At 38.1% G+C, this 13,789-nt stretch overlaps 1 protein-coding gene across 1 annotated transcript; it reads right to left on the bottom strand.

Annotated features, from left to right (window-relative positions):
* Positions 1-1,008: 1,008 nt before the first annotated feature.
* LOC126791637 (pentatricopeptide repeat-containing protein At4g14050, mitochondrial) lies at positions 1,009-2,921 on the bottom strand. The gene has a single exon (XM_050518112.1). It carries the CDS (start codon positions 2,919-2,921, stop codon positions 1,089-1,091), a length of 1,833 nt encoding a protein of 610 aa, XP_050374069.1. The 3' UTR covers positions 1,009-1,088.
* Between the last annotated feature and the right edge of the window lie 10,868 nt (positions 2,922-13,789).

Below are 13,789 nucleotides of genomic sequence, written 5' to 3'. Positions count from 1 at the left end.
GTACTTCTTGAAGGCCGGTACATGCATGGTACATAAGGATCCAATGAAGGGGCTTGTAGAACAGGGAAGGTAGACGTAGTATACCTGTAGCCTTTCTTCTTCCTTCTCTGCTGCGTTTTTCTCTTTTTTGCTCTGTATTTCTTTTGCTGTTCGGTTATGATCTTTTTGCCTCTCTTCTCTACGTCCTCCCTTTTGTTTTTGTGTCGACCACTCGTATATGACAGTGAGGATGAGACGGGAATCATTGGATGAAACTCATGAAAGTCATGAAAGGATTACTCCAATTTGAATTTCATGTAGGCCATGTATACTAGACTTTTTGAATTTACTATAGCAGCTTGACCTTGATCAAATTATGTTGGAAAAAATCCAACCAATTAATCTGGACGGTTCCTCTTTTACAATTTACCATCCATATATTTGGATCACTTTTGAACTTTGGATATGGAGGTAAATATTCAGTTGGCCATTTTTCACTCCATTTTGAACGACAAGCATGTCCCTTGCTTATTATTCGGTTGAAGATGAGACAATTGGCTTTGTGATTTTTTTTTCATTTCAACAAATATCTTCTTCTAAGGAAAATGTATTCCGAAGGAAGATGAAGATAATCTTATCCTCGATAAACTTTATGGATATTGGGACTTTCCCTCAGGGATATGCCAAACTTCTCTTCTCTAATGGGATATACCAGATTATGTTAAAGACGCATTTCTACTAGCGTTTCTTAGATAGAATGAATATTTTTCAAGTGTGTCATCATACCCGGAAGACTGCACCATGAAAGATGTGAAATTCCTCTCATATCTGAAGAGTCATTGCGCAACCATAGCATTACAAAGGAAGGCGCAATAGAGCACTAGCTTGGCTTTGATGGTCATTTCCAGTCGGAGTGTTTAAATTTTGCAAGTCATATGGACCAAGAGAAAGATGATAGAACTCACAATTAGCAAGCCTTAATCCAATGTCAGACAAAATTAGATATAAAACTCATACCAACATAACCCTAACTCAAATGCTATGTATTAAGAACCTGCGCAAAGTGCAAATGCAGCAGGGAGCTCCAGAAGACTTCCCACCCGAAGAATTTACCAAAAGTCATTGCACGAACATTCCCCCTTACTAAAATGGTGGTATCTAGTGGCATCTCTAACAATAATGTCCCTCTTCACAATACTGCTTATGAATTTTAATACCGTGTGACAATCTCCGCAAACACGAAGATTTTTTACTATCCGGATAGGTACCCCTGGAACAGCCTTCAAAAGCCCATAAGCCAATGCCAACCTCTCACTATGCCAAAATAGCTGCCTTTCCTTCTCTTGCTGCTCCATGTCGTGTAAAACAAAGCTACAATCAGGAACATAGCCTCTTTTCTTCATCTCTGCATCCAACTCTTTAAGCAAATCATATATCTCATTCTTCATAGGGTGAGATGTCTCTCCAGCATGAAACACTTCACTTTCCTTTCCAATGTCAATGGAACTGTAACCTGGATTCTTCTTGACTTCTCTTGTTGTCATCAACTTTCTCACTTGTGCTACATTCTCCCACATACCGGCACCAGCATATACATTAGATAATAGTATATAACTTGAAGGATCTTCTGGGTTTAAGCTTAAAAGATGATCAGCAACTCTGATACCCATTCGGGTATCCCCATGATGTTTGCAAGCACTTAGTAAAGCCGCCCAAGTGGGTTCATCAGGCTCAAACGGCATTGAATCAATGACATTTAAAGCTTCACCAAGATGCCCAGAGCGACTAAGAAGATCCAAGTAACATGTATAGTGCTGCAGACAGGGACAAATTCCATAATCCTCAATCATGGATTTGAAAATGGCACGTCCCTTGCTAACAAAACCAACGTGGCTACAGGCATATATCAGTCCAACGAATGTAACTTCATTAGGCTTAACCCCAGCTCCAACCATCTCATCATACAAAGTCAATGCTTCCTCAGCTCTCCCATGCTGTGCGGCCCCAACAATTATGGAAGTCCAAGAAACCACGTCTTTTCGCTGCATTCCACAGAAAATATCCCTAGCAGCTAAAATGTCACTACATTTTGCATACATATCCACCAGTGCATTACTAACAAACAAGCACGAGCCATACCCAAGTCCAATAACCAACCCATGAACCTGCCTCCCAAGCTCCAACACAGCCAAATTCGCACAAGCTCCAACTGTGCTCGACAGAACCAAAGGGTCCACAATATCAACCCTCTCCCTCCTCATCTCAATAAACAAGTACAATGCATCAACACCATTCCCACTCTGCACCAACCCCGATATCAATGCAGTCCACGAAAACAAGCTCTTCTCCGGCATCTCCCCAAACACCTCCAAAGCATCCTTCTTCCTCCCACTCCTAGCATACCCCGAAACCATCGCGGTCCACGCAACCACACTCCTCTTCCCAATCGAATCAAAAACCGCACGAGCATTATCCGGCAACCCACATTTCGCATACATATCAACCAATGCCGACTTCACAACATCGTCGACGTGAAACGGAGACAATACAAACCGTGCATGAACCTGCATTCCTTGCCTGACAGCTCCCATGCTGGAGCAGGCCTTGACAAGGCTGGCGAAGACGAAATGGTCGGGGAGCAGAGAGTCGACGTCAAACATGGAGCGGAAGATGGAGAGAGTACGGCGGGGGAGGTTGGCTTGGTTGTGGGCGGTGAGGAGTGAAGCCCAGGAGACGTGGTCTCGGTGGGGCATTTCGTCGAACAGGTGGAGGGCGTCGTCGAGGAGGCCGCATCTGGCGTAGACGTGAAGGAGGGTGTTGGGTAATGGGGGGCATTGGTGGAGGGCGGATTTGATGAGTTGGGCGTGGAGGGTTTTGGCGGTGGAAGGTGTGTGGGTTCTTGCGCAGAGCTTCAGTTGGTGGAGGTAGTGAGACACTGGCATTCACCCACTGTCTGAGTTCTGAGTTGACAAGTCGAATCTTGTTTGAATGATAGTATGATACACTAGTCTCTTCGCATACTATTATCTGCGTGCCAATTTTACTTGATATTTTTTTTCAGTTCAGTTCCAAAAAACAAATTTTATTATTATGATACAAAGAGAGCATTGTTTGATCGAGGAGAAAATATGAGAACAATAATAACTGTGCTTTCATTGACTAGGAAGGCATATTTCCCAATAATCTGGATATCATATTTATCACAGAGATACATAAATTATGCTTCTTAAGAAAGGTGTATTGTATATGGATTTAGTGTGAGTTTATAATGAATGAAAGGAAATGATGTTGAGAAGCCAATTTTGTGGTACACAGTGTTGGTCATAAAGCTCATCGTTCTTATTCATCGTATTCTCCATCTGTCTTGTTTCACTGCATTCTCATCTCTGTCCCTAGCGTGAGAGGGGAGTAGATTAAGGTTTGACGTTGTAATTTTTTCTACTGTTTTTCTTGTATTGAAAAAAAAAATTCAGTTTTATCTTAACGCTAACTTATCTGCTCTTCCTTAAACTTCACAAAACGTAATGCAGTGCTTCTTCAGCTAGATGTAGAGAAATATGTGATTTAGAGATGACATCATAAAAGAATACATGGAACATCACTTGAACAGATTGTCTATCTGTTCGTTGTATCGAGCCACGACACTATCCCTTCGAATTTTCATAGTCAGAGTCATCAAACCACTATCAATCTGCAAGAATAAGAAATATTTAGCCAACTAATCACATCTGCCAGGCCAAATGAATGTTGCTAATGACATAAATACTTTACCGTGAATGGTTCATCTGCAATTAGGATCCGTACAATTTGAAATGAACAACTCGAGGTCCTGCAACAAATTAGAAGATTGATAATGAGACACCTAGTAACCCAATCTACATAACCACAAGATTTTCATAGAAAATGGATCTTAGACATGACATTAGAACCTGTCCAAGTTGAAGTTTCTTAGAATAGACTTATCACGCCCCTAAATCCGAGACATTATTATATGGAAATATGGTTCTCGAATTAGAGGTGTGACCTTAAAACCAATAAAATTTCCTCAATAAAACTGACAAAAATATATGTTTGAATAATACTTTTATTAGGAAACAAAATCAGAGTTATTTTACAATACAACGGATTTATAAATACTGAAATTTAGCGAAGATACATGAGTCTCGCATTTATTGTCTTGAAAAAGTAATTAAATAAAAACCATCATTTTATTTAGTAGATTCATCACATTCCCCAAGCATCTACTCATTACTTAAAAATAAGATTGTGTAGCATCATGAGTAACACAGACTCAGTAAGTACACAGTACATTCTTATAATAAATTGGCTAATGAGAAATTCAAATATGAACAACCAAGAAAAATATACCAAGAACTAGGTGTATTTGGTCACATAAATTCTTACTTATGCATATAGAAATACATATCAACATCAATATATTCAATCAATTGTGTGATTTTTTTCAAGAAAACTGATAATTAATCACAAAGTCACATGTTAGGGTTCATGTTTACCCAAAACACAGATAAGCCTTAGCATACTGAGGCCAAAACCAAAATATGTATACTCAAGGTCAATTCTCCTATGAGTATAATAATGCACTATCTGTAGAGACTAGGGCTCAAGGCTAACTCACAATAATTAGACAATATTAGTTAGTAGTCAAATGAATTAGTAGTCATTTCTCCTATAATAAGGAAAGTCTTCGTCCAAAATAGCAATTGTCTTTCAAATAATAGTGTTAAAGTCCGTCAACTTTCCGTATCAATAACTTAATCAATAAACGTCTAAATTAGGCAAGTGAGGAGTCTATGTTCAAGGATTTTTCATAAGGAATCCAATAGGATAAGTCATACAGTATAGTTCAAAGTCAGTAGCAGTGTAGAAACCGATCATCAAGTTATCATCTTAGATATTTACGTATTCTACTTGTAACACAAATTTCATCATTTCTCCTGAAACTTTTCAGATTAAAAGGAAAGGTTTGAAACTTTAATTTGATATAAAGATTGTGGAAAGTGGTTAAAAAATGAGTGAGATATGAGTTTTTAAAGTCGTGAGTGTTACAAGAGATTTTTTCAGTGAGTTTATTAACTCTAACTTTGATTAGCCCTCACTTCTCCATTTCTAAACATTTTTGAGTGATTCAAAAGCCTAAATTGAAGCATTTTTCATGAGTAATTTAACGATATTGTTACCTTGGAAAAACTCAGATGTTATAAAATATGAAAATATAGCTCTTACCAAAACATGGTCTTTTCCATTTTAACCTTAGTTATGCACTTTGATAAATCTTAAAAGACAAAAGATTATAAGGATGTAAGATGTACTTACCTTGAAGTTTCACAAGTGAAATGAAGGTTTTGATGTGGATCCAAAGTTGGATTACTTTTAGTAAGGTCTCATTCTAAAAGTATTTTCATCATGCTGCAAGTTGACTTGATTAAAAGAGAAAGATTGAAGGCTATAATTTTAGCTTGAGGAACATTGACTGGTTGAGTTTTCTATCAACTAAGGAACTCTAGACTTGCATGATTTCTGATTTTGAAGTGTGAAAAAAGTTTGAGGCAGCTCACAAATATAAATAGGCCAAGAAGGAACACAAAAATTCAACTCTCAATTACCCTTCTTAGCTTAAGAGACCAATAATTAATATTGAGTGATAGCCTAGCTAGTTAGGGTGGTTGGTCACAAAGAAAAAAACAAATAGTGTGATGGGGTAAAAATAAAATTCAGCTAAGTTTAAAACGTATTGGTATAAAGATTATATATATATATATATATATATATATATATATATATGTAGATATAACAAACACATTTATATGTGTTATTCTAAAAAGTAAAGGAATTTAGTATTTTCTTTTCATAAGGTTTTCATTTCAATATATTTGCACTATCTAACACTAATATAATACATAAAAGATAATACTATTAGTATTAGTCTTAAACTCGATTACAAAGTATCGAGTATACACAAAAAATATGAGCTAACGTACTCAAATCGTAGTCTAATACTTACAAAAAGAAATTTCTCTATCTTTGAAAGTACGAACCTTAGCATTATTGATTTCTAAAGAGAAATATTAGAAGAAAAATTGAATTAATTCTAAGTTAATATAACCTTATTATTAACCATTAAACTTAGTTAGATCTAATGGTTCATAATATGTGTAAAAACTAATGTAAAATAAGATGTCCCTTGATCCGGACCCTTATTATTATTATTATTATTGTTGTTGTTGTTGTTGTTCTTCTTCTTCTTCTTCTTCTTCTTCGTAGATTCAGTTCTGGCCAATAGCAGGATGTGAAGCAACAAACCTGAAGAGCATAATGTCATGCTATCAAAAGATTCAGAACAATATGGTCGCCACAGAGAAAATGAGCATACCACATCCTAAAGAAGGTAATACATATAGCTATAAAAATTGATTGAATTAAACAATCTTTGTTTGCAGTTATGCCACTGAACAATGTTTTAAAAAACGCGCCTGAGGCGAGCCTCAAGATGTAGGCTAAAAGGCCTTAGCCTTAGTTGTTTAGGCGCAAAAGGCACGAAAGGGGTTTCAAAGCGCGGTTTGAGGCGCGAAAGGTGAAGACCTAAAAAAAAATTTGTTCAAGATTTTGTTTTTGAATACAATTTTTTTATTTATTAAACTATTTTTTTAGATGTGGTCTTTTAAATTTTGAGATTGAGACTTTAGAAATACCACCTCTACCAATCCCCTCTACTAAGCCTATGTTGGTGTTGAAGATGATGTTGTTGGAGGTGTCGGTGTTGGAGGTGATGGTGATGATGACATTTGAATGATGATTTAAGTGGTGATATTCTAATTGATGATGATGACGATTTTGAAGTTTGAAGCTAGTTCAAACATTATTCTTGTTTATTTATTTATTTCAAGACTAGTTAGTACTTAATATATAAATTTATGTTATGTAAGGTGATTTGATTAATTGCATGGTTTTGATATGTATTTATTATAAAGGAATAACCATTTATCATGTATATTTTGATTACAAATCATGTTATATATAAGACTACATATAAGATTAATCAATGCACAAGTAAATGAATTCATACATAAATCTTACGCCTTTTGTCTCAAGGCTTACGCCTTGGTGAGGCTCTTCCGAAAACGCCTCGGCTACCCCTTAGTCTTTTAAAACATTGACACTGAATACCTTGATCTGCAACAAGCCAACGGCTTGAGTTCTCAGCAAAAAGTGCAAATTTTTCTTCAGGCTGTACCCCAACAATTCGTAGGCCATTCAGAAAAATCCAAAATTTCCTTCTCAAGCTGCAGTTAAAAAGAACACAAGGATATACACTCTTTGAATCAGTAAAATGCTCTACAGAATGATTGTAAATAAACCTCAGACAACGACAAATATACTCTAACAGCAACTAAATTGACATTAACCAACTAAATCAATGACAGTCAAAACAAAAGCGTCCACTTCACCGATTAACCTCTTGTGTAATTGGCAGCATATTACGGTCAAGAAAAGTAAAAAAAAGTATATCAAGAAAATTCTCAACAACATATCTACAGGCTGCTGACATGTCATTACCTTTCACCTTCTGTGTGTACACTGGTTTGCTTGAAGTGTTTTCTGTGCATTTTGGATAGAAGTTTAAATGTAATTCTATTGATGGGTAATGAGAAGCTGATAGTTCTTATATATGCCTATTTGTAAGAAAAGACATGACATAACTGTAGAAGATACTGCTGAGGACATTAATTTACTCTACAATATGCTAAGACTATTTGCCATCTTTGTGAATTCATTGTCAAAGAATTTTAGGACATTTTTATTTAATTTTTCCATTTTCATTGACCTGGAACTAAGAGATGTTCATTATTTCGTTTCTCAAAAGTATAAGTCATTCAAGTCATATATTTTTTTCAACACAATTTCATCTCGTCAATAACACGAAAGTTTATCAGTCCAATTTTGCTCACTAAGTGTAATAATTCCATAAAATAATTACTCATTTCATGAAGTACCCCCATACAGTTGAAAATGGGAAAACACAAAATGTTCATTAATACAGAAAACTTAAAACTTAAGAGACACTTGAAAACTGAAAAGAAATTAACATGTTTATAAGTTAAAGTAGAAGGTGGATCATGGTATGGATCTGTCAACGCTACAAGATCGCCATATTTCTCAGATGAAGATCGCCAAATATCAGGAACTGTGCCAATCTTCATGCACCAAACTGAAATGACCATCTACAGATGCACTTTCAAGGACAGGTGGATACCTCCGTAACTGTTTTCCCTCTGTCTGCACATGACATTTTGAATACATATACCGTAATTACCCCTTACAAGTTTTCATCTATACTGTTGGAGAAGAGAAATCTTACATCTAAGAAGTGACAAATAAAATAGAGATTATAAATGGGTGGATAATATCCAATTGTATCGAGGCCTTTTGTGATTAAAACTCAACATCTGTGAAGTGGCTAAGTTGGGACAGTATCGGTACAGTTGGTCCACGGGCCACGCTTTGTCACTGTTTAACATGGTATCAGAGCGGGTACCTCTCCAGTCACGCCTCCAATCTGTCGTGGGCCCAAATTGGGTGCCACTTTATCATGGGTCCAAGATGAGTATCATTATCATGTCATCGGAGGGTTTCTGATTGGATGATCACTAAGTGTCGTTGGTTAATGAACCTTAGTTTATTTCATCCCAGTATATGAGATGTTAATATGTCACGTGCAGACCTAAAAATTAGGTTGCACGTGAGGGGGCATGTTGGAGATGCGAGATCTCACATCTAAGAAGTGACAAATAAAATAGAGATTATAAGTGGGTGAATAATACCCAATTGTATCGAAGTTTTTTGTGATTAAAACCTAACACCTGTGAGGTGGCTAAGTTGAGACAGTATCGGTACAGTTGGTCCACGAGCCACGCTTTGTCACTGTTTAACATACATGACATTCAAATTGTTACAATATTACAAAAGATATAGTAAACACAGTTTCTAATACTGGATAAAATCACTGCAATAAGACCATAAGATGTCTCGGCTCTTTTGAATCGAAGTGGATTGTTTAAAATTAATCAAGCAGCCAATATAGACATGGATAGCGAGAGGTATCCTGCTCTAAAAGGTCTGAAATAAATATACATAATCATTTTATCAAATACTTGGCATGGGTGAACTAAACTAAACATGAATGAAAAAGATGAGGTCATGCAATTAATATGCCGGTGTTTGTATATATGTGCAGAAGTACCATGTAGCAAGGATTTGAAGTTCAAATGGAATCAAGTTAGCACCTATTCGATATAGCACGAGACATCCAAAGGCTCTCACGAGCTAAAATCACCATGTAGCGGGGACAAGATACTCATGTGTTGGCTCAATTTGATGTTTCTCAATATGCAAAGGCAGTTTCAGATAATCAACAGATGCAACAACGACGATTTGGTCAAAGTATAAGCTGAATTTGTTTATTGAAAGCTCTACTGACTTCTGAGATTGATACAACTACTTTGCTCCTATCTGCATGAAGCTATATACATATATAGTTACAGCGCTTCTTGGCTGCGGAGGTCCGCACTACTGTTTTGGTGCGGATTTCCATTTTTGCACCACTTTCCGATCGAATTTTCTTATCTTCACCGTCTAGTATCTAGATATTATTGTGTAGATCATCTTTGCAAAATTACAGCCAATATGGTGATCGCTAAAACCCTCAAAATTGTGTTTTTCTACTAAAAATATGAACGGTTTATGTTTGACAGAATTCAGTCCGTCCATTTGTTTTTTGACTTTGAGAACCTTAACGATCACCAAATTAACTGAAATTTTTCAAAAATGATCTATAAAATATTATCTAGATACAAAACGGTGGAGATGAGAAAATGCGACTGAAAAATGATTTCAAAATAGAAATCTACACCAAAACCATTGGTGCGGACCTCCTTATTTGAGAAAATCAGTATATAATTATATACAACTCAAAATATATATGTTTGATCTAAGTAAAGTGCTAAACTGGGTCTGTTGCTTGTTAATTGCCTACCTTGACAGAAAGACGACCAATGAGCTGCAATCCGGTAGAGTTGGAATTTTGTGAAAAGCCTAGAAACTTAGAAAGAACTTCTGGAACTGGAAGAATGCCCATTTTAGGATGATGCGATGAAACACGTGGCCTCCACGTGTCAGACACCTAGCAAAATGCAGAGTTGGGGTTAAAAAGAGTTTTCACCTCAGGTAACATTTGGTGTTCTTTTTTACCCAGTCTCCCTTTCTTTGTAGTTGACTTGTTTTCTACCAAATGTGACTTGTTTAGATGATACGCTCTGGTCCTCTCAGCACATGCAGGGTTGCATTAGAGCAGACTTGCTCTGAGCTCCTAACCCACATAGATTATAGATAGGAACTCTACACATTCGAAGTTACCAAGTAGTTACAACTTACAACACCTGGGACTATCTCAATGAACTCTACCAATCCAAAGAACTCAAACTTGCGCAAAGAAACAATAGAACTGTTAGCGTGAGTAATGGAGGGACATATGGAGAGACAGCTTTGTGAGCTGTGTGAATCATGTTACTCATGGTGGTAGAACAGCTAGGATGCATCATTAGACATAGTGTTACACCAATGCAATTATACATGCTCATTTCCTATAAATAGCTAGTTTTAGCTTTGTATCAAACACTCAATATCAATACAAATCTCAATATTCAACTTGGTATCAGAGCATACTTACTTGGTTGGTTGCAAACTTGCTCTATCATTTTTTTTCTCCCGTTTGACATAGGTGTTTTTTGCCAGACGTCCGGATAAGCAGCAACACCTGCATCACCCAGCCGAAGCTCTAGTTGCACCGGTCTTGTCCAACTGCTGCCCTCCGCCGTCGCCTCTGCTCTCCGACATCGTCTGCTCCCCGTCGCCACTGCCCTCCGACGGTCGCCACTGCCTTTTTCGGTTGCCAGCTCCGACGCCGCTTCCAATCACCCGGATCGGCGTGCCCGTGCCTCTACCCCGACAATGCGTCCAGTCGATCAGATCGGCGACGCCCTGCTCCGACCGACGCCCTGCTAACTCGACGACGATGTGCTGCTCCCGCTCGGTCCGATCTCCGACGTTCCCCGTCGTCGCCTCCTCACCGACGTAGCAGCAGCGACGACCCAGATCGGCATCGATCTTCAACACCGGTGATCCGACCTCAGCCCTCAATCCCACATCGGCCCTTTGGCCTCCGGTTGTGTGAACCCGAAAAACAAAAAAAAAGAAGGGATTTTATTAACTTAGAGACCCGACCCGAGACCCGGCCCGACCCTTTTTCTGCTGTCTTGTCAGTGCATTTTCACCAGGCTTCGGGAATCAGCCATGCCCTACTTGCTCTTATTAACATGATACAAACCATGCTCGTGCAACCTGTTGGAAGTTGTATCCACACCTTAGGCCCAGAGGCCTAATTATCGTCCTAAGGCGAAAGCCGCTATTCAACTGGTCCAGGAACCAGATATCTATGGTGTGGTTGGACATGATCATCATAAAGCAGGAGGAGCAACACCCACAGCATCAATAGCTGGTCGTGGTAAGATTGGTATGGCTTTACATATTTCTCACTTTGTTGGTTTTGATACATGAATTATTGATTCTGGTGCGTCCGATCATATGACTTATGACAAATCTTATTTTACTATATTATCTCCTCCACTAGTACTATATGTTACTAATGCTAATGGTGAGGCCTTCCTCGTATTAGGGAAATGGTCCGTTCGTATTACTCCCACAATAGAGCTTCACAATGTGCTATATGTACCTGATTTATCTCATCATTTGATATATGTCCCACAATTGAACACTGAAGCTAAGTACTCTGTGACATTTTTTCCCATGTATGTGATATTTTAGGATCTTCTCACCGGGGAGTTAATTGGTCGGGGGTATCTAAGGGGCATGTTGTTTCATTTGGATCAGACATATGCGGGGGAGAAACCAGGGGCACCGTCCTGGATCGCTTTACTCTCCACTTCTGATAAGCTAAGTGAAGTTTAATTATGGCATTGTCGCTTGGGGCATCCATCTTTTAATGTTATGAAAAAATCCATGCCTACTTTGTTTCTTGGTGTGGATGAGTCCGTTTTTCGTTGTGAAACATGTGTTTTGGGCAAGAGTCATCGATCTACTTATTCCCCTAGTACTTCTAATAAAAGTACTCTTCCTTTTGAATTAATTCATTCTGATGTTTGGCGACCCTCCAAAGAGTCTACTATGTCGGGAATGCGGTATTATGTGTCATTTATTGATGATTGCACATGTCTTTCGTGGATTGTTCTACTGAAAACCAAAAATTAGGTTTTTCCGTCTTTTCAAGCCTTCTATACCACTGTTCAAACACAACATAATGCCACAATTAAAATTCTTCATTCTGATAATGGGAGGGAATATGTGAATCGTGTTTTTTTCAGGAGTTCTTTAACGCACACGGAATTGTTCATCAAACAACGTGTCCTTACACACCTGAGCAGAATGGAGTTTCCGAAAGAAAAAATCGTCATTTACTTGATATGGCTCGGTGTATTCTCTTTAGTGCCCATATGCCTAAATACATTTGGGGTGATGCTGTCATAACTTCTGCTCACCTCATTAATCGTCTTCCATCACGTGTCCTTGAAGGCAAAGTTCAATATGAGGTGCTTGCATCCCATGTTTCCTTACCCTCTTTTCATAATCTTCCCGCCCGTGTTTTCGGTTGTATTGCTTTTGTCCATCTTCCAAAATATCAGAGGTCTAAGTTGGATGCCCAAGCAGTTAAATGTGTGTTTGTTGGATACAACGGACATCAGAAAAGGGTACATGTGCTATCATCCACCTACCAGAAAGTATTATGTCACTATAGATGTTACTTTCTTTGAGGACTAGAGCTATTTCATGTCTTCTAATACTGCTCTTCAGGGGGAGAAATCATATTTTGAAGAGCTGTATCATGGAGAGGGGGAGACAAGTTAGTAAGGGTATATGGTGACAGGTTCGATTGAGATTACTGATGTGTTAGCTACACATGCACCACCAAATGATTCTGATATAGTCACTCCAGAGATTCAGGTACTGGAAGCTGATAACACAACTGCCCCTTCTGCCTCCCCTACTGTTGTTTATACCCCTGACCACCGTTTCCCTGGTACAGAAGATCACTCATTTGAGGTTAGTCATTCTATTGGGGCTAATACTAGTGAAGCTAATAGTAGACAATATGTCTTGCCAAATAGGTCTATACGGGGTCAGCCAACAAAAAATATGAACATACCCTTCAAGTTAAAGCTAAATATCATATAGAAAATTTTATGTCTACCAAAAGATTGTCTAAGTCATATGAATCATTTGTGAATCAAATTTCTTCTTTATCAATACCTAACAAAGTGCAGGATGCATTGGGAGATCCAAAATGGAGGAAAGCGAAGGAAGAAGAGATGGAAACATTACAGAAGAACAATACTTGGGAGCTTATATCTCCACCACATGGCAAGAAGGCAGTGGGATGTCGTTGGGTGTTTACTGTGAAGCATAATCCAGATGGGTCAGTGAGCCGGTATAAAGCACGCCTAGTAGCAAAAGGGTTCACCCAAACATATGGCATAGACTATGATAAGACATTTGCACATGTTGCAAAGATGAACAATATTCAGGTATTGCTCTTTTTGCTACTACCTTAAACTGGCCACTTAAACAGTTTGATGTTAAGAATGCATTCCTTCATGGAGAACTTACAGAGGAAGTGTATATAGATCTTCCTCCTGGATATGTAGCAGCTTCTCCAGATAAC

This window comes from Argentina anserina, chromosome 4 (genome assembly GCF_933775445.1).
Source record: "Argentina anserina chromosome 4, drPotAnse1.1, whole genome shotgun sequence".
NCBI classification, from domain to species: Eukaryota; Viridiplantae; Streptophyta; class Magnoliopsida; order Rosales; family Rosaceae; genus Argentina; species Argentina anserina.
The sequence above is the reverse complement of the archived record's forward strand: the minus strand, read 5'-3'. Positions and strand labels throughout refer to the sequence as shown.

Bases quoted from the DNA above. Each gene is read 5' to 3' on its own strand.
- LOC126791637 (XM_050518112.1), bottom strand. From the start codon at position 2,921: ATGCCAGTGTCTCACTACCTCCACCAACTGAAGCTCTGCGCAAGAACC.